The 22,073-nt window shown below is 40.8% G+C and overlaps 1 protein-coding gene and 1 long non-coding RNA gene across 2 annotated transcripts in view; one reads left to right on the top strand and one right to left on the bottom strand.

The window, feature by feature from the left end:
* Window positions 1-21,871, bottom strand: part of pnpla8 (patatin-like phospholipase domain containing 8) — a 21,909-nt gene extending 38 nt beyond the window's left edge. Inside the window, exons 1-10 of the mRNA XM_017485988.3 lie at window positions 21,739-21,871; window positions 18,597-19,871; window positions 16,675-16,824; window positions 14,815-14,966; window positions 14,577-14,671; window positions 13,342-13,513; window positions 12,903-12,960; window positions 12,596-12,790; window positions 2,108-2,303; window positions 1-536 (exon numbers count right to left, since the gene is read on the bottom strand). The exon at window positions 1-536 is cut by the window's left edge and continues 38 nt beyond it. Of these exons, the coding sequence (XP_017341477.1) occupies window positions 262-536; window positions 2,108-2,303; window positions 12,596-12,790; window positions 12,903-12,960; window positions 13,342-13,513; window positions 14,577-14,671; window positions 14,815-14,966; window positions 16,675-16,824; window positions 18,597-19,814 (2,511 nt within the window). The 5' untranslated portion in view covers window positions 19,815-19,871; window positions 21,739-21,871 and the 3' untranslated portion in view covers window positions 1-261. The remainder of the gene's footprint in view (window positions 537-2,107; window positions 2,304-12,595; window positions 12,791-12,902; window positions 12,961-13,341; window positions 13,514-14,576; window positions 14,672-14,814; window positions 14,967-16,674; window positions 16,825-18,596; window positions 19,872-21,738) is intronic.
* LOC124628864 (uncharacterized) lies at window positions 6,741-7,478 on the top strand. The gene is made up of 2 exons (XR_006983617.2): window positions 6,741-6,905; window positions 7,347-7,478. It is a non-coding gene; the product is annotated as an uncharacterized LOC124628864 (long non-coding RNA).
* Window positions 21,872-22,073: the final 202 nt, after the last annotated feature.

The raw sequence follows: 22,073 nt of genomic DNA on the forward strand, positions 1-22,073 counted from the left end.
TTGTTTGTTTTAAATCTCAGCAGATCTCATCAGTAAGTGCTTTTATCATTATAAATAATGCAAGCGTTTAGATAATAATGATGTCATAATTTTGGCAAATGTTACACCTCAACCTTATAGTAAGTGTTTTTTTTTCGTTTTTTTTTTTTTTTTTTACATTAGAAGTGCGGACGTAATTTCAGCCTTTGTGCCCAGAACACCACTCTAATCGTATACCGTAAACAGTAAGTGCTATCAAAATATTCCGTGACATAATTCCCTCTATAGTTTCGAAATAAGTGGAAGGTCGGCGTACATGTGTGATTTGAGACGGATCCATTCGAGCAGCCTCTGAGCCGAGCTCTTCTCCTGCGTGAGCACGTGCACGGCTCGCTTCAGCTTCTCCTCGTTGCGCTCCAGGTATCTCGCTCCCTCCGCCTGTAGCTGGTTCAGTTTCTCGCTGCGGCTCTCGTCCAGAGCCACGTCCTCGGTCATGTACGGGTTAAAGCGGAAGTATGTGTTGGGAGGCAGCAGGGCATCCAGCATGGTGTGCACCTCTGAGAGAGAGAGACAGACAGACACTTGATCAACATCAAAACAGCATGATCAATAAATTAAAACAAAACAGGTCAATCAACTTCTCGAAATTCTATTTCTTTACCCTATTTCGTGACTTATACGGCAACATATTCAAGCCTGTTCAGTCAGTTTTCAGTTGGGATTCACACCTGACAACCATCCATCTCAAACTGGTCTAAAATCATTAAATAATAATAGTATTCCTGTCTAACTGACAGTGCTCAGACAAACCACTGAACACTGACGCACTATATTCACTACACTCATGGTACAGCATACCAAATAGGTTTTAACTACACCAATAACGTTGTTATTTTTAAGTCTGCCAAGTCACCCCACATTAAATACCCTTTCCAACATTTCTCACTTTAAATTTGGGATCAGCGACCTCATTACACACCGGCCAAGCATGACAGCGTGATGACTTAACCAGTGAACCGGCAGCGCTTTCTAAAGGGCATTACTGCTCAGTCATGTGCTCAGTTAAGCAAACCTCAGAAAGTGGGTCATGATTTAAAGGTGTAATAAATAACCATCAGTCGCTTATTCTATCTATTAGATATTATATCAGTCATTATCTCTTTGTAACTGAAAAACAAAAGCATGAAAGTGCAAAGTCTGTCGTTAATGACTGCATAATACCTGTGTGGGTTCTACAGACAAGCTGGCTCCTTTAAGTTGAATGGAAAGTATTATTGTATCAAAATTTGATTTATTGTACTATTGGTTTGAAAGACATATTGAAACATACATCTCCGAGTGTTTGGTGCTGCAGGAAAACAGTGGGAGTGAGAAATCCAGGCCAGAAGCCTGTTAATCCAAGATTTATAAATAACCTCCATGCTTAAACCCTATTTAATCCCTAATGGAAGGGCTACAGAAGGCATGACTGGTTTTTCTGATTGTTGAGGCCAAAACTGCTTGATTTTGCTGCATTTCTTTCTGTTTTTTTCAAAATTTGTGCTGCAACTTGGAGTTTTTTGTGCTTTTTTTTTTTCCAGAAAACTACTTGAATTGGTGAAATTGCAGTTGAACGAATTCATTCTGCACGCAGTGATGTTTGATGGTAAATGAGAGCTTTTAGCTATAATCATGTTCGACGCACGTGAATCGAAGGGTTCTTTTTGGCTGAATGTGCGTTGTGACGACGTCACATGAGGACTCTTGGCGAAAATCTGCGGTTGCGAGCTCCTCCGAATATCGTGGAGTTTGCTTTGTTTTGTGCCGATTTCTGCGATCGCAAAATGCTAGAGGGACTGATGTTATACGCATGCACACTTAATCACATGCTAAACAATAAGCACTATTCATCACTGCATCAACTCCAACTGACATTTAACCAGACATTTAACCTGACTCCAGACATTTAACCACTTCCAAGACCTGTTTCCATCAATGATCATATCAAAATGTACATAAGGAGAACTTCCATCATCTTTTTCTAGTGAGTTCATTTAGCAGATAAACTACTTTTTTTGGTATAAATGAAATAACACGCAACACAATGTCTCAATACAAGACTTCTGGCACCATGTTCATTCATACCCACCCTCCGTGTCTGTTGCACTGCTGATGACGTGGGTCAGTTTGGTCTTCAGGCTCGTGTAGGTGGCAGTGTTCTTGCTGGCCGACTCGAAGCGTCCTGTGCCCAAAGAAACGACACATTGCAGCGGGGTGCCCGGCCACAGACACTGGCATTCATGGATCGCCAGAGCTGTTGGATTGTTGATCAGCAAACCACCATCCTACAAGGAGAAAGAGAGAGTCTGGTGAGTCTCACTACTACCTATTTACATAGAACACACACACATTTTCTACGTTAAATCTAAAATAATACTGCATCACCATGTATTTACTGAAATTCAGGTCAAAAGGTTACAGACAAGCAAGGTATGCTTTTGGGCTGCTTAAAACAACTCCCTAAGTAATATTCATTCAATCATTATTCTCAGGGCGACATGCACACATACATTCACACACTCATTCGCACCTAGAGGCAACTCAGAGAAGCCAATCCACCATTATGTTTTTAAGTAACCCATATTATAATCCCAATGTTGTTAAGGGACAGCTTCAAATGGCAAGGCAAGGTCCCTCATTAGTGGACTGAAGGTCATAGGCATGGCCTCCGTGGTTTGGTGCTTTCTTGAGGCATCTGTTTTAGAGGAGAAGTTTGAGCCTCTGGAGTCTCGGTTCTGTCTTTCAGCTCCGCCACTCCAGGCTGGACATAATGAGTTGGCTCGCCAAGCTAAGATCAATGTTCCCCTGTAAGGGAGTTTGGCAGTCAATATGAAGAGTGCATACAAGACAACAGCATCTTTCATCCTAAGAACTGGGAAAATGTGTCGGTGCCGCAAGGTTTCTCAGAGAAAAGAACTTGGCGGGCAGAACTGAAAATGGATGTGTGATGGGGTTTAGGGGCTAGGTAATAAAATTGGTGGAAACCCAGTGGGCTCAGAAACCAAATGAACAGTCTGCAACTTCATTCTGATAGCAAGGGTGCCATGAAATGTCCGCATGGCCAAATCAATCAAAACTGGCAAGACAAAACACAGACAAAGGTCAACAGGCCTTTTTTATTTACAAAGTTTATCAATTCGTTATTCATTCATCTTCAGTAACTGGTTTATCCTGTTTACAATGTCGGGATGGACCTTGAGCAGATCCTGGGAACATTGAGGTAGTGATGCAGAACACACTATAGATGGAATTCTAGTCATCACAGCTGGTACCACACACACAGACACACCTCATTCACACCTAAGGGCAATTTACCCCATCTACCTACTGAGGTGGGAGGAAACCAGAGAACAATAGGAAGCCCATACGAACACAAGGAGAACATACACCGACAATGACCCAGATTACCAATAATATGGAAGTATATGCATTAATATGACAATATTATTTCATAGTACACATTTTATACTGAATATAATGCATTCGTTATTTACTAACTGGCTTACCATTACAATTACAAAATCATTTCCCCAGCACTCTCAAATCATTAAGTAGAGATCAAGCTATTGCTATGAGCAATAGCAGACCATCAGCACAGTAATGACTTTTTCAGAAGCGCTTATTAATTTAATTCGTGTGGGTCCGACGTTTTCGCATTTAATAAAAACAAGGCTTAATCTAGTTTTAAAATTTGGCCAAACTACCTGGAACACGCAAGTCTGTAAGGTGGGTGTACACTTCTGGATGAATCAATAGTTAATTTACAAAAGAACTGCAAGGAATTCACAAATGCATGCCCAGGACAGAAGAAAATAGGAGAACCAATTGATCTGTGTGTTAACAGAGACTTGAGAGAGAACAGAAGAGAAGGAGGTAAAGAGAAATAGACACAGAGAGACAGAGAGAGTGAGACATAAACAAGGTTGTCACATTTGCTAGCAGAGTTGAAGACCAACCAATGGGCATTCGAGCTCTTGGCTCCTTTGAAGCATTTTCTCGCTTGTAGAGATCCATATCTGGACCAACGCCATGTTCTCACTCTAATGGAGGTGTATTTAAATCCAAGCGGATTGAGGTTTGAAACAATAGCGTGCTTAAAGGCAATGTGCACACTGGATTAAAGCTGGATTAAATCATGGCACAAAAAAAAGCCAAGGCTGTCGGGCAAATACCCAGCATGTAGCAGGGGAAAGGTCAGTTTCTTTCAGGAAATGTCTACTAAATTTGACTCTTTCTGAAATCAAGCAGAGCGAGAGGTCGGGTTACTTCCCTCAGTTTGTCATGGGCTTTGGAGCAAATTCACTAAACATCATACACACAGATCTGGGTGGTCGACTTTTGGTGGCAGTTGCTGGTGGAATAATAATTAGATTAGAAAGTATGCTAAAACACATTGTTTTGAATCGTGCAAGCAAAATAAACAGCATTCTGTAGCTGAGGCAGCCACAGGAAACATCTTTAATATTAGTAAATAAGAAGTGAATTAGGAGATGACTATTATAGGACAAGTTGATACTACAAAACACAACAAAAGTGCAGGAAATGTACAAAAAAAATCTAGTGTAAGCAACAGATCCCTTGGTAGTGAGACGATCTTAAAATGGTTGCTTACAGCTACTATAATTAAGCAATATCTCAGGAGCAAGTGTGCGGTTATACTGAATATCAGCACGGCTGCGATTTCGCCACGGGGACAAGGCCGCAGGGAGAGTGCCGTAAATCATCACGTCTGCTGATGATGTCGCTAACACTACTGCAGTAACAGTTTTAAACTAGGAAGTGGATTTTTAAGTGCCAAACACAGATGAGCAGAGTGATTCAAAGAGTGAAACGTCTCAGTCCGGTTATAGGAAATATAAGCACTCTTGGAATGCCACTCGACCAATCAAATTAGAGGACTAGAACTAACTGTTGTATAATGGGCCAAGTCTAAAGAAAGGTGATTCCGTTATCAAATTATATCAAAGTTTGATTTACTGATTCTAACCATTGCTCTGGAAGTTTATTGGCAATTTTGGGAACGCTGATAGGAAAAGTTTGTCTGCTTTGTGCCCAGTGTTTCCCGGGATAGCCTCTAGGCTCCGCTGTGAATGCGTGTAGGATAAGCGGTATGGAAAATGGAGGGATGGATGGATGGATAAATAAATGCTATCTGCTAATCTTAACATTTATCTTGACTTTTGCGATCCACCCCACCTTAAAGGGGATAATCAAACCTTCCAAAATGTGCTTCACCCACACCAGCACAGAGAGCATTCCCAGGCATAAATCTATAACTGTGCGGTCAATGACAACAGCAATGACAGCAGCAATGCTGCTAGTCGATGATGATCCAGAGATACAGCGCTTTAAATGGAAGAACTTAAAATGTTAGGAATAATTAAACTATTCTATAGGTTTTCTATAGTCTAGTCTAGGCATTTCCTCAAGCTAAAAAAAGAGAACCAAGTACACCCTAGGCAAATTATAACAGAAATGCTCCTCTATATCCTGTGACCTTACATTCCTAGGATTCCTTACCATTAAAATCAAACAATATTGATCAATCCATTATTGATGGGTTATAAAAGTCGTCTTCATTCCCATGCTCCAGTAGTGTCATCTAGCACGGCCCAGTAATGAGAAAGAACACGAAATTCAAGGGTCAACATCATCGCCTTCCAGCCACACTAGAACATAAAGCACTGATGCTTTAATATGATGGACAGCCATGACTCTCACTTGACTGCTTGGGGCAAAAGGTCATTACACGCAACATTATGCAATTACTCTGACTAGTTCTCCACTGTAACCTTTGACCTGAGGAGGCAGAGGATTCAAATGAGGTTGTCGTCATAAAACGTGAGAAAAGAAGGTCCCATCTGGGCAAGGCAGACCTTCTCCTCAGGCTAGGACCACACCAGGAAATGAAGCTATATCACAAAAGACTAAAACACACACATAAACATGCACGCATGCCTAAGCTTGATATTAAACCTCTGGTCTTTTGGAATCAATTGATGATTAATTTCACACTATTGAATTGCAAATGACCAATTAACTCTCTCTCTATATATACACACACATGCATAATAAAATGCACCCCATAAACCCCAAATGAAAATAAATTAAATTGTGAAGCAGATCTGAATTTGAGATTCATGCATTATAAATGTTCGTAATCACTCAACGTGAGTGAATGAAACATCAAGAATAAGAATACATGCAACATATAAAAAAACATGGCTGTCTTGGATAAATCATTTCATCTCCATTTTGCATGTGAGAGAAACCATCTGGGCTATAAGATTTCACCATGCCCTTAGGCAGTCAATATAATCAACAAACGTCTAATCTCTATAGGCGTCATACCAGAGCAATCAACCTGCACCGTAGGTATGTTTTAGCCCAGTAAACATTCACCTGGCAGCCATGAGCCTTCCAGCATTTAGTGTTCAAGGAGTATCTAAAGAAAAAAAATGGTGCCAGTACGACAATCTGAGAATACACCCACTTTAACAGCTAAGCCAATAAAGAGCCTTCCATTCCTTTTGCATCACGTCAGACATCCTATTAGCTCACGTGTATGTTTCTGGAAACAATGCAGACAGCGTGAAGCTATAGGCTTCGAGAGCTGAAGTAAGTGAGGCTCGATTTTCACTTCTCCTATGCACTTTCTAAATTCTGCCTTTCAGCTGTGCGAGGGTGCTCACAAACAAGCAAATCCAGCCTTCATGCCTGGATGCCGCCATGGCAGAGTCCATGGCAACTGCTGAAAAGATGCCATGCGTGGGCATTCAGAACCGACTTCCTGCCTCTGGGTCTTCCATGGTATAAAGCCTGCATATGTAAATGATGCAGAATTGTTGGGGAAGATGACAACTTGCCAATGTCAATCTTCTTGAAAGGTGATGAGTCTTTCATTCTTTGATTTGTAGGACAGTTTACAAGGAAGTGGGCTCAGCATAAACAGTGTTAACTCCATTACATTTTGACTCTCAGACAATTATTTCTGTAAGGAATAACACACGGCAGACGGTGCTGTTATAAACTTACTGTTAATCCACACCGGGGTGGTGCGATATGGCAAAGATGCAAAACAGTGCCATTAGCACCAAGACGTCGATTATTTTCATCTAACAACATGGTCTGAAGTGTGTTATTCTGCTTATACCACAACGATTGGCCCACGATTACAATGTTTAATTTATTCATGAATGACGCATTGCACATTCAAAGTTTGGCATTTAATGTTATAGAATGTCCACGACAAGTCAGTTCCTGTCATCACTAACGTAACAGTCGTTGCCTTACTAGCACGTGCTTTACTCCCTCCTTCTCTTTTACAGAGAACCCGGAAAGAATAAACTCCTCCGCCAAGAAGACGTTCTCGTTCTTGGAAACTTTGCCAAGTTCAAGCACTCAAACTTACAACTCCTTCTATTAATGGTAAATAAATAACTCCTAACAAAAAAACTTCACCAATGTCAACAACTATTAGTCTTAAATTATGTCGAGCATCCACATTTATGAGCTGTTTCTGTGAAAAACAGTAAGGTTTGAGAATAAGTACATTAATATAAAACTACTGTTTATTATCCACTTAGAATAGAGAATTCAACCACACTGTGATATAAATAAATCAATATACATAATAAGTTCACATGTACTGTGTGGAGTTGAAGATATGACATGGCTAGTAATGGCAAGACAAGTGGCTTATTGTGATGTGATTGGAAGGAAGCAGAACGCTAGGTGGGCATGAGTGGAAAAATAAAAGGGCACCATATGAAACACAGCGTTACCTCAGAGCTTTTGCTGTGCTGAAAACCTGTCGGATGCTTTTTAAAAAGCAGTAAACAGAGAACAGCAGGGTCCACCAGTGTCTGCACCTCAGAGCTAAACTTTGGGTTTTAGAAGAAGGCTGTCATTGGCATAATAGGGCACTCAATGCCATCTTAGATACCATCTAAAGGAGCTTGGGAGGGCCCTAGCACCAGCAAAACCAAAAAAGCAAAAAGGAGAAGTGTGTGCATGCTCATATTCTGGGAACTATAGGAAGATGGCATTTAAAAGAATTGGTGTATAAGTATTAAGCATGGCACGTCAATAGCAATGCCATAAAGATTCTTGTGTGTGAGCTTCTATACTTGTACTCTAAGTGGCTATGAACTGCATGGTCAGGATAAAATATTTATTTATTTATTTTAAAGAAAAAGAAGAAACCAAAATGTTGCCAACTAACAAAATACGCACTAGTGCTGTAATTCAAAGTGATATTTGATCAATTATTACTTAGTCTGCTAGGGCTGTGTGCAGAAAAAAAAAAAAAAGTTACATCAGAATATTTACCTGCAAAAAGTTGCGCACACACACACACACACACACACACACTTAAGTCGATTTACTGTGCTCTGCTTTCAGATTATGCAAAGCACCTGTGTGTATTACATGTCTCTTAGGTTGCCAGATTTGTGACCAACAAAAAAAAAAAATTATGGACCGAAAATACAGACTGAATTAAAGAACTAGTCAAATGTAATACAATGGAACATAAAAAGAAAAAATAATTTAAACATTTAATTTAATCTAATATACACTCATCAAGCACTTTATTAGGAACACCTTTACACCTACTCATACATACAATTATCTAATCAGCCAATCATGGGGCAGCAGTGCAATGCATAAAACCATGCAGATAAGGGACAGCCATTTCAGGTAATATTTAAATCAACCATCAGAATGAGGAAAATATGTGATCTCAGTGATTTTGACCGTGGCATGATTGTTGGTGCCAGACGGGTTGGTTTGAGTATTTCTATAAGTGCTGATCTCCTGGGATTTTCACCAGTCCAGGCTGGTGGAGGTGGTGTAATGGTGTGTGAAATGTTTTCTCGGCACACTTCGAGCTTGTTAATACCAATCAATCATCGCTTGAATGCCACAGCGTATTTGAGTATTGTTACTGACCATGTGCATCCCTTCATGTACACAATTTACCCATCTTCTAAAGGCTACTTCCAGCATGATAATGCACCATGTCTCAAAGAAAAAGTCGTCACAAACTGGCTTCATGAACATGACAATGAGTTCAGTGTCCTTCAGTGACCTTCCCAATCTGAATCCAGTAGATCATCTTGGGGATGTGGTAGACCGGGAGATTCACAGCATGAAAGTGCACCTGAAGAATCTGCAGGAATTGAGTGATGCAATCAAGTCAACATGGACCAGAATCTCAAAGGAGTGTTTCCAACATCTTGTGGAATCCATGCCATGAAGACTTGAGGCTGTTTTCAGAGCAAAGGGAGGCCCTACCCAGTATTAGTACGGTGTTCATAATAGAAATAAAAGTGCTCGGTGAGTGTATTTCCCCATATACTGCTTCATGAACAGTCCTAGTTATAATGATCATATTAATCACAGTAAATTTGATTTAATTTAAGAATATGGCAGCCACCCTTATTATGCAGTGGTTTATAAATAGCACTTTATCCAGCATATCCTATTATGTTTTTATAATGTGCACCAACAGATCATTGTTAAATGAAGTTATAGTGAATGAAGCCATTCAGATATACTAAATGGAGGTCATGAAATTGTAATGTGTGCATGGATAGAATCAAATTCATCACACATATAATTAGCTATTTTGATTCGTCAAATTAATCAAATAAAGTCAATGATTTTGTTAATTGGATGCACTCTCCCGTAAAAAAAACAAAAACAAAAAACAAACCCCACATACCCATGGTTTGAAGAATAAGCTGACCAAGCGATGCTTATGGATAACTAAGTCAATTCATAACTTTATCAATAATAAATAAAAAAAAAAGAGATCCTCAGGAGAAAAGAAGAAATTTCTCCGTTTATGCTGCTGTCTCTTCCAGTGTGCTCTGTGTGAATAACAATTCATAGGTTTTTTGGGGGGTTTTTTTAGTATTTTTTATAGTATTTCCAGCAGAAAACATGAATTTCCGAGTGACATACTGTGGTCTTGCACTGCTCCTCACTTGAGTCAATATCTTGCAAGAAAAATAGCTAAGTTTACCGTAATTTCCGGACTATAAGCCGCTACTTTTTTCACACGCTTTGAACACTGCGGCTTAAACAATGACGCGGCTAATTTATGGATTTTTACGAGCTAACGTGCTTCATGCTGCCAAAACATTTAGCCTCGTCACATCGGACCAATGAAATTACCGAACAGGTCACAGTGGATTCAGTGGTTCAAATTAAATCAAACGCACTCACACTAAATTCTTCAGATCAGTCATTTTGCGCTTCATGCACACACCCTCATCACGGAAAACACACGAAGAAATGCATATGATGCAGCTTTCAAGTTAAAGGTGATCGATCTGGCTGTCGAAGAAGGAAATAGCATGCGAAGAGAAACTTTTGCTTTGGTCTGCCAGTGGATCCTAACAGCGTCGAGCAGTGTCATAAAATCTACCATCACCAGCGGGTTTCAAAAGGCTGGACTGCTGCGTGATGAAGAGGACAGCACAAGCTCAAGGGCGAATTTGCCTCGAGACGTAAGTGACATTGAGAGCGACAACGAAAGAGAGACTGAGGAAGTGTGTGACGAAGTACCGGTAATTCTGAGGCTGTTCAATTCCGACACTGAAGAAGGCGACTTTAGTGGTTTTAGTGCGCAGGAGCAAGATGAAGATAGCGATCAATGACTTTTCCTGGTAGGCAACTGTATTTTTTTTTTTTTAAACCAGCCGTGTTACAGGCACTGTTCGGAAAAAAGCATTTACGGTACGTATTTAATTAAAAGTTTTTAAAAAAATCTTTGTGCAACATCTTTCTGTGTAAATATCTCATGTTACAACGTGGACACCTGCGGCTTATAGACGAGTGCGGCCTATATATGTACAAAAAATTTTTCTTTTTAAAGTTAGTCGGTGCGGCTTATATTCAGATGCGCTCAATAGTCCGAAAATTACGGTAAGTGCAGATTCACACATAACCGAGACATGTTTCTGTTTTACTCAAACTCCGCCCCACATCCATAATAGCACACAAGTCTGCAGCTATGGCTGTAGAGGTGCATGTAATTTTAATATCAAATCCTCATTATGCGTGCTTAACGCAGCTCTGAAGACGGCCCCTAATAAATAAATTAGCAAGAAGATTTAGGATTAATCTGTAGTGGAAGCCTTGACTAAAATTACTTCTTGCATTAGCTGCTTCTTTCATGATTCTTGGTTTGCAACATGGTTCAAACTCAGCTTAGATAGAGATCAGGCTTGTGAAAAAAACATGTGCTCCACTTTCTCGAAGTCAGTGTGTACAGTAAGTGTGTATAAGGAGTATATATATAAATCATACAAAGGAGGAAATCCCTGCTCTGCAGGGACCCATCAACAATTCTATTTCATTCCTCCCCATCAATCCCACATGATCCAATTAAACACACAGAGCTCAGCTACAACACCTGCTCTGTGACAATTTACTCCAAGAGCAGATAAAGTAAAACTAGACAAACTCTTTTTTTTTTCATTTAATCTGATGGTGAATGTAAAAACATACAACGCAAGACGTCAAAATTTATAAATATTCCCTGTTCGTTGGTGTAATAGAGCTTCCACATAAAAGCACAGGTTGTGTCTTGGGCATCCGGTTATAGGCCAAGCTTGCACTGAGATGCTGTTTGTCAAAGACAGCACAAGTCTTAAAACAACCACAGACGTGAGAGCTTTTCTGTCCGGTCAGTTTTCTCTGTCAGTCTCTAATGGACTAGAAGTAGTGCTAGTGACGGTGCTTAAGTGGTCTGCTGTTTCTGGTTAATTCATGACGGACGTCATGTCTGCAAAGCTCTTCCTCTCTATGTATCTATCCATTTCCCTTCTGCAGTCATGTTGCTGACACATGCTGACAGTGCAATAAGGACAGCACCAAATGGTGCACATTAGTAAATGGAAACAATCAACAGTAAACAACTGCCTCATCATATACGATGAATGAGCACCAGTATGGCTTTCAGGAGAGTCTTCTGAGAGTTTACTGAAAAGCCACTGGGCACTGCCGTGATGCGTTTCAGCTTTCATTTGACCTTTTTGTTTTGTTTACTTCCTAACACGCTAGTGCGGTTCGATTTTGGAGACAGTGAAGGACACCTGCAACTACAGTGAAGTTAACACATTTTGTTACATTTGAAGTTATGGGAGAAGTGAAGTTGGGTGATGGTGATAATGCGCAAGCTTAATTAAACGGGCGGCTGTGGCTCAGGTGGTAGAGCGGGTTGTCCGCTAATCGTAGGGTTAGAGGTTCGATTCCCAGCCCGCATGACTGCACATGCCGAAGTTTGAAGTTCGGGCAAAACACTGAATACGTTGTTGGTCTGTCGATGCTAACGCTTCCGTACTCACAATTTCAATTTCCAGCTTTTATTAAGAATCACAGGAAAATTTTAATGTCAGGAAAAATGAATGCAGACTCAATGAGGTACTGATTCATTTTAGGTCATAAGGCTGTCATCAGAAAAAAAAAAAAAAAAAAAAAAGGACGCAATTTTGGCAACATGATGCAAAAAACAGTTTAAATACAAAGCACGTAAGGAAAAATTATATGAGATGCCGGATCATACCTGGTGTAAGTCAGTGCCCAGTGTAAACTCCTGGAAGTATCCAGGAGCAGCAGAGGAAGCTCGGATGGCCTCCCAGAGCTTGTGCTGGCAGCCACCTCTGTAGTGGGAACGCACGCCTACTGGCAAGTTGTAGCTCCTGAATACGTACGCCTTTAACGGCGTGCCCTTATTTACTACCGTACTCACTGCTGCCACCTGTTAGAGATCATATAAAAACAACACAGCTATGTGACATCATGGTTTAGTCAGGACAAATCTGAATAAACTCAATCATTTGAACCTGAATGTTCTGTTTTCATTCACTAACCTTTGGACAATCCGGGTTTCTAGAGATTTCAACCAGAAGGTCGGAGCCCATTCTTTCCCTGGACAACAATGAAAAATGCTGACTAAAGCAAACAGTAGTTCACGTATGAAAACAACAGTCCACTCATCACGTGTCATTTGAACTACAATTGGAATCATGTTCTGTATCAGATTAGACCAAAATCTAGCTTTTTGGATGTGGACATCATTGCCGAGGTTTGTTTAAAAAGGGGAATTTTTTTATTCTTTGATTTTATTGTCTCTGTCAGGAATTTAATACATAACCATAAATAGATCTTACATACACACACACACACATACACACAAACAAAATGACCCCACACATCTACAGGATCAATGTCTGTCAGAACAAAAATCTATATTTTTCCAATGGAATGTCACTGGTCTTTGTTTTGCAGAAACTTACTGACACTACTCACTTCAGAACTTTCTCCCAGACCTCGCAGTCATAAAAAGCGTGATTCCAGCCCATCTTCATGGTACCCACAATGACATTCTGCTTGAAGACATCAGAGCCCAGCTTTCTGTACAGCACCTCACACTCACTCAGGGGAATATGATACACACCCAACATGAAGCCTAATATTGCACCTAAGGAGAAACAAACAACCATTAATGGACATACTAGATATAGGATATAGAAAAAATAATTCTCACAGAATCATGATTCACATTGGCGAGAACTGCCTGCGTGAATAAATGTGAACAGAAGAAAAAAAAAAACATGATTCCTCAGCTTTCATTTTCTGTAGAGCACATAGTGTATCAGGAATTTGTTATATTGCCATTGTTGTCCATGTCCTTGTCTTTATCTTGCTGTAATATCGGTAAGCACAAGGACAGCTCAACAACCGACTCAAATTCCTCTATTAGCTTGTTTATTTGGCCAATAACTCATGATTCTGAAATGTGTCCAGAATAAAGATCGAATGAAGCTGCTTGCTCATATCCGGTAGGTTTTAAGTAATTGAAACACACCAGGTCGTCTTTTGATCTGAGCAGACCCCTCATGTGACCAACTGCTACTCTGAGGCTTGAGGCCAGCACCCCTGGAGGAGGAGCTTTCAGAAGAAGCAGAGTTGGTTCAGCATTATGGGTTTGTACCTCTTATGCACATACACACACCATAGCACTGCCAGTGTGGTTGAATGTGCACAGAAAATCCCTAAAATGGCTCAATCCTGTGATTTTGCAGGAGATTATACAGGCTTTGGCAGCATCCATAATTTTGGAAAAGGATGAACAGGGTATTCAAATAAATACTGAATGCACTGCGAAATACACTTGGGACCATACTACTGCAGATTTCCCTAGTTCAGGTCTGAAGGTAAGAAGACAGGATAATCTGAGAAAGCCGAGTTTGACATGAACAATGCTTAAAGCTCCCCCTGGTGTTCATACGGTGAACTGCGACAGATCATCAATTAAAAAATGCTCAAATATGACAAAAATGACAGAATGAAAGTTTATGAAACTGTTGTCACTATTATACAGTGCATCTTTTCAAACAGAGTCACTTTCTCGAGTAAGCACAATGTGCGCCAATATTAAACAAGGACAACCATGCAGTGTCTTAGCTACAGCAATGTATTCACATATTCTTCACAGGAAAGTTTTCATACTCATACAGAGATGTAAGAAAACCTTATCTTACCTGTGCTAACACCACAAATGTAATCAAAAAGCTGGTAAATTGATTTCCCAGACATCTCTTCCAGCTTTTGTAAAGTCTGAAGTGCCACCAGTCCTCTGAAAGTAAAACCACACACACAGACACACAAGGTCAACTGTAAAGTAAAAAAAAAAAAAAAAAAATCTTGATGCGGTCATTTTTTTCTAGTGCTGGGATTATTTTGGAGTTCTGAGCTGACTGATGAGGTTAGGCTGCATACCTTGTGCCTCCACCATCAATGGTCAGTATGCGAATCCCCCTGCTCTTCACCGGGTCAACGTAGCCCACCAGAGCGAGGGCTTCTCTGACCGCCGCCTTTAGAGCTGGGTCATTAGCCTGCCTCAGGCGCAGCAAGCATGGAATCACCTTCTCCTGGTGAGAACAAAACCAATACCACTCCAATCTCCACTAATAGCTGGTGTGTGGTGGGCGTTCTGGCGCACTATGGCTGTCGTCACATCATCCAGGTGGATGCTACACACTAGTGGTGGTTTAGGAGAACCACGCCAACACTATGTAAAGCGCTATGAGTGTCTAGAAAAGCTGTAACGAACTAAATATACCATTAAAAAAATAATGAAACCTCTCACACTTGTTATAGGCTATGCATACACATTTAATACAAATTTCATACTGAAGGGGGAAAATCTTCTAGTCTAACAGAAAGTCTAAACACAGCTCTGCAGGATTTGTGCCAAAATAGATAGACAGTGCAATGACTATCCCCCCCCACCTCGTCCCAGCTGAAGAGAAGAGAAGCAGCCCCATACCGTGATGCTGCCACCACCATGCTTAATACAAATTTCCACATAATGAAGACAACCGTTTTACCATTGACCCAAAATACAACTTTCCTGAGAGTCAGCTCAGAGATCAGTTCTGGACATTTATTAAACACTTACTCATACATTATTAGGTAGGAGTAACAAAACAACAGTAAGCTACAAAATGTAGTCATGATGGTAACGCAGCTGAACTGACATGAACAACCACATCAGCATTAGGCCACATTCACAAGGGACTAGCGTTCATTCTATTGAGAGCAACGTGCTGATATGATCTCTGTGACTTTAAGCATGGTATCGTTGTTGATACCAGACGGGCTGGTTTGAGTATTTCAGAAACTGCTGATCTCCCGGGAATTCACACACACACACACACACACACACACACACACACACACACACACACACACACACACACACACAAGTCTCTAGAGTTTACACAAAATGGAGCGAAAAAACAAACCCAGAGAGATCAGAGGAGAATGACCAGACTGGTCTGAGCTGATAGGAAGTCTATAGTAACTCAAATAAATCACTCTGTACAACCGTGGTGAGCAGAAAACACATCACACCTTGAGGTGGATGGGCTACAACAGCAGAAGACCACATCAGAATCTGAGGCCATCATGAGCACAGACTCACCAAAACTGATCTTTATTTCCCCCTCTAATCTTCAACTGCCCAGTTTCTGTGAGCCTGTGCTTCAGATTCTGATATGGTTTTCTGCTGTTGTAGCTCATCCTCCTCAAGGTCTGATGTTTTGTGTATGCGGAGATGTTTTTCTGCTTAACACGGATGTAAAGAGTGACTATTTGAGTTACTATATCCCTCCTGGCAGCTCGAACCAATCCGGCCATTTTTCTTGGAATTCTCTATGTGTCTCTATTCACAATGTATTTCCACCCACAGAACTGTCGCTCACTCGACGTATTTTGTATTTCGAACCATTCTGTGTAGACTGTTGCGTGTGAGAAAGTCCCAGAAGAAACTGGCCCTTCTGATACCAACAACCACGCCACGGATAAAGTCCCAGAAATCACTTTTTCTTCATACTGATGTTTGATGCGAACATTACCTGAAGCTCTTGACCTGTATCTGCATGATTTTTTGTATTGCAATCAGTTATAGCGATGAACGATGCAATTTATGGGGTAGCTGACATTCATCAGCATCCACATGTGAGTATGAAGAAAATCTCTGGGTTGTTTTTTTTTTACGAAAACATTTAGACACTAAAAAAAAAAAAACTACTGAAATGTTCCATGCACAAACTTTGTCCTTTCTGATTGCCTTACCTTGACAGCCACTAGCCTGGTCTCAGGGAACTCCAGCAGATGGTAGCTCAGCTCCTCCACCCTGCTGATATAAAGCCTCACATCTGATGCTCTGCGCAGGGCTTGGACCAGCGCTCGTGTCCGATTATCCACACTCACCCGGGCAATGATCTGAAGAATCGGTTACAGTCAATCACTAATATCATGATTTCTCTAATACTTTAAGAATGATTTACATTTAACTTCTACTTTAACGGCGACGAGCTCTTCTTCATCACATTTAAACCGTCATCCATAACAACACTGAGTATAGCATAATGTTTTCACTGCTTCCTTATCAGATGGCTTTACCACTGGCGTGTGACATGAGGCACCGTGCTGATCTACACACATTACTGTGTCTATATTGAACGGAAAAGCTTCATCATATGTTGTTGAGACTTATGAGGTTTCACTTATTAAAATGCCAAACGTCAAGCTTTGTGCAAAAATGCAGTTTCATTACGGCTTTTCTTGAATTCAGTTCCATAGTTTTACATCACTGTACTTCACTAGTCCAAATATTTCACAGTACATTGATCTTTCTAGGGGTCAAAAAAAAAAAAAACACCCAGAGATTGTTTATATTTATGGCCAAGACACAGGACTTGTATTTGTTTCAACAAGGGCATGTCTGTTTATAGATAAACACCCCTTACAAAATGCGACATAAGCAGAATTATAATACTGTATGATGTACTAAAGAAATGCCTAATCAAGAACCAGTGGGTTATCAATACCAGAATAACAAATATCCTGTCTATAATACACTCTAGGAGATAAATCTAATAATTACAACAAATAATAATATATCCTGTTAGAACACAGCGTTACTGAATGCTCGATTCTGATTGGTCAGAAAGTGTGGATTAATCTTCCATAACAGTATGACTCTGACAGTAGTTCCACCTGCAAGGTTTATATTAATGCACTCGTTCTAAAACGTTAGCGTTTCTATAGTAACAACTTAAACAGGAACTTGGATTGATCTGTGTTGTCGATTAATTGGCACAGATAACCGATCGGTTATGGGCAAAAATCCACACCGACTGTGTTTCCCGGTTGAGAAGGGTCCGCTGTCATTACACTATCTGAGAGCGGCCTCTAGAGGCGAAATAACCATCACTGACTAATTTTGTTGTGTTATTGGAAGTGTTTTTGATTCGTTTTGGATGCATCTATTTTTTTTTTGTTATTATGGAGTGTTACTTTTTGGTTCGGTTTGAATGTACATCTTTTACTTGCTTTAATATTTATTAATAGTTCATATATATTAATATTTATTTCATTTACAAAAAGTACAACACATTTTCATGGTACAGTCGGTACTGTTTATTTTTGTAATAAAGTTTGGCAATATTTTTGTATTAATATTAAAAACTAATCGGTTATCAGCAGGTACCGCCCAATTATTTATCGGTATCTGTACACTACCCTATCGGTCGACCGCTAGTCTAGTGGATGCGCCACGTAAACGAGCTTTAAATAGGTGATACGGTTAAGCTTTCTGTCAAGAGATGGAAGGAGTCTCCAGTATCAGCACTTGGTCACAGTCAGAGGTAAAGCTATAAATTTTTTATTTTCCATGGCACAAAAATCTTCAGGACAGGCGGCTTTGCATTTCGTCGTTTCTCTGCAACAGGATAAGTTGCGTATTAACTTCACGAGAGAGGAAGTAGAAAGACTGGTTAGGGAACGGCTGGTTATAGCTGCTATAAAAATGATAACAGGAACTACGTGGGTTTGAGGACTTTCCACAACACTGAATATAAATAGAAAAACAAAGAAAAAAGTATAATGTGTTATTGGAAAATAATCAGCTTCAGGGTGATTCTTTTCCTATAACGTCATGCCTTGTTGTGTTTTATTACTTCATTTTTAACTATTAGCATGCCATTCAGTACCTTCTCTCTTTGAAGCAGTAGTCTCCTGGCCTTTTCCTCTGCTGCTTTCTGCTCCTTACTCTCCACTATTTCCTTTGGTTTTGAAGCAGCGTCGTCAGGAGGAAGTGGTTTATCCGTTTCTGGTAGTGCACGCTTTGGTTCTGTCCTAAACCTGGGAACTAGGGGGGCAATGTAGTTCCCTACAAATGCCTGGACGGTAGGCTTGTATGTCAGGTAATGTCCAAGGCCTTTTTTGGAAGACAAAGCAGAACCTGGGTCTGAGACAGGAGCAGATTTTTCAGTTGGTGTCTGATCCTTTACACGCACGTGAGCAGGTGCGTCATCAGTGCTCTGGTGGCTCGGGTCAGGCGCGGAAGTGGACGACTGGTCGGAACGATCTTTCGCCTCGTTCTTTTTTCCTTGATCCATAGCGAAGCTGCTAAAATAAGAGTTTACGTGGTGCGCCAGGGAATTATAGGTCTCGTCTAGGTTGACGCTGAAAGAACCTGGGTGGAAGAGTTGTGTAGTCTGTCTGGAGACAGTGTAGTGGGTGGGTGGAGGCGCTGATGTAGATGCTGTGCTTGTAGCTGGTCCGTTCACTTTAGAGATCGGAGACTGAGATTTCTTGGACTTTACTTCCGCTTGGACGCACTGAACTGGAACAGAGGAGGTCTCGGGAAGGCTCGGGTTTGTGTTCGGTGGTGAGGCTGCAGATGATGATGGAGGATGAGATACAAGCGTTGGTGTAGATGTAGCCAAAGCAGATCCATTCCTCTGATCTTGAAGAGGTGTTGTCTCGGCACCTACGGCGCTGTTTCTGGCACTGGGTTTGAGCCGGGCTATCCTGGAGAAAATCTCTGCTTGCGTCCCACTCACGACTTTTGATACGGATTCCAACGTGTTCTTGAGTCGTGACATGCGATAGCTCTGGTCGCTGGAACCGAGGCAGGCCGAGGTATTAAAACCGGAAACGCTGGTGTACAGCAAAACCTTCTGCTTCAGGAAACTAACTCGGCAGGGACATAGTCTCCGAATGCTGCTCTTCTGGCTGTGCTTCCAGTTATGGTGGATATCTCGGATTCTGTAGCTCAGAGGCCTTTTGAGATATAGTTGACCAGATGGATTATTAGACAATGGTGAGACTGAGAGAGTCACAAACCTCTGGCCTTGTGTGTACCACAAAAGTACTGCCTTATTCAGAGACAGTAAATATGAATCTGAAACCCATATACTAGTCATTCCTTCATTTCACTGACGTCATCGATCAGGAAACGCATCCTAATATCGCAGAGATGCCTGTGAGGAAAAGAAATACTTCTTCAATTATTAACCCTTATCATACAGCCATAATTATGCAGCATGTTCGCTTTTATTATTGATGCACAACCAGTAAGTCTCTAGAGTGACCAGAAATGAGAAACTAATTAACTTTTATCATTTTACATATATAAGTTTAGGACTATGCATTCACAACTTAGTCTTTTTAATTAAACGCTAATCTTCAGTGCTGTCCAACATTTATTTTGCAAACAAATTCTGACTTGACTTTTTTCTTAATGTTCCCACAATGGCGTTCGACTACCTGCTAATAATGGCGCCATCGGGATTGAGCTCTGACGTAGTCTCTACCTGAAGAGAGCGAGGTGGCAGCAGTTAAGTTCTGTCCTCTCTCACCTCCTTATCTGTACACTTATATTACATTCATGATATGAGCTTACATTCATTCTAATAGAAATTTCATCACTGGGAAATGGTCAGTGAGAAAAGAAGTTCTTGCTCTTTTGTTCTTTTTTGTTTCTGATGGTTATCCATTACGTTTGAGATTGTTGATTATTTTCTTCAATTAAACAATGCTGCAACTGCACTACGACTCACAGGACATAGCGCCCCAGGTTCAATCCTGACCTTGGGTTACTGTCCGTATCAAGATTTTCAAGTTCTCTCTGTGTCGGCTTCTTCTAGGTGCCGGTAGGTGATTTGGCTTTGTTAAAGTCCCCATGAAGTGATGAAATTTCCAACGATACAGGAAGTCAGGGCTGGACATATCAAGTAGTGCCTCACCCTTTTTAAATAACCAATAGCGTTTAGCTTACCTAACAGCCCGGGCTAAACCGTACTTGACAGTTAGCTAACACCATGGATTTGAGCCCGAGCAGTGAATGAATTCAAGCCATTTCAAACGTACAGATGGAAAACTGAATAAAACATGCACGGTCAAACAGCCAGAGACGCATTCATGACCCATGCCTGCTGATATGATTTCTCTCGCTCATCAACGGCAACTTTGGTGAGGTGATTTTCTTTTAGAACATTGGGGGCAGGACGTTTCAGAGTCTAGAGAGTATTTGATTGGACAGAAAATCTGATGAGAAGTGCAGAATGTCGTCATCAACACTGTTGATCCGTATCAGTGGTAGAGAGAGACTGTACATTTTGAATGCATATATTGTTCTAAATGAGAATTTTGTTGTTTTGGAGCACATTAGTTTATAGATAACCTTAGGGTTAAAATAGTCATACTAAAAGCCACAAAACTTCCATTTTGATTTCCTGAGGACTTTAAAACTGCCTCTAAGTGTGAGTGTGTGTGTGTGTGTGTGTGTGTGTGTGTGTGTGTGTGTGTGTGATGCCCTGCAACAGACTGGCATCCCATTCAGGGTGTATTTCTGCCTTGTGCCCGGTGTTCCCAAGACAGGCTCAGGATCCTCCAGGATGAATGAATGAATGAAGGAAGGATGGATGGATGGATGGATGGATGGATGGATGGATGAATGAATGTATGGAGGACACTGTGCTAGCCCCCATGTGAGCCCCCCAGAGATTCCCACAATTCCTAACTTTTCAAAGGAATATTGAAAATACAACACCAACTTATCCACACCTAGTAGTGAGGTTATTTACAGCAGTTAATAACACAACAACTCGGACGCTTTGGTCCATAAGATTTAGTTTTATAGGTTTATATTACCCAGGAAGTAGTTTCGGAAATGAATAAGACATCTGGGTTCATTACCCATGAACTAAATAAGAAATCCAACCAGATCTAGCTAGCTCTGACGATGCTAAGCTAAGCGGAACCGGATACTAGCTTCTCTTGAAGACTATATATTAATCTCACTTATTTATCAACAAAATAATCCAAGAACATTCAGAAGACACGTACCTGTATAAGTAACGGCGCTGTGAAAGCATTAAAAAGCGAACTTCGCCATACTGAGGTCAATCGAGCTGACAGTTTCCCTGCGGGAAAAAATAACATCTGGGGGAGGAACAACAACAACATTGGTCACGTGATGTGTTCGCGTATGTGATTGGCTCTTGAGAGCGCCTGATTGTATGGCCGAACGCTGATTGGTTAAAATGATAAACCTGTAAAAAATGTCATTGTATACAGGATGGACCAAGTGTGTAAATGAACTAAAATTATATAGTATCTCTCTCTCTGTCTCACACTCACTCACTCTCTCTCCTCTCTCTCACCCTCTCACTCACTCACTC

The sequence above is a fragment of the Ictalurus punctatus genome, chromosome 14 (genome assembly GCF_001660625.3).
Source record: "Ictalurus punctatus breed USDA103 chromosome 14, Coco_2.0, whole genome shotgun sequence".
In the NCBI taxonomy this organism is placed as follows: Eukaryota; Metazoa; Chordata; class Actinopteri; order Siluriformes; family Ictaluridae; genus Ictalurus; species Ictalurus punctatus.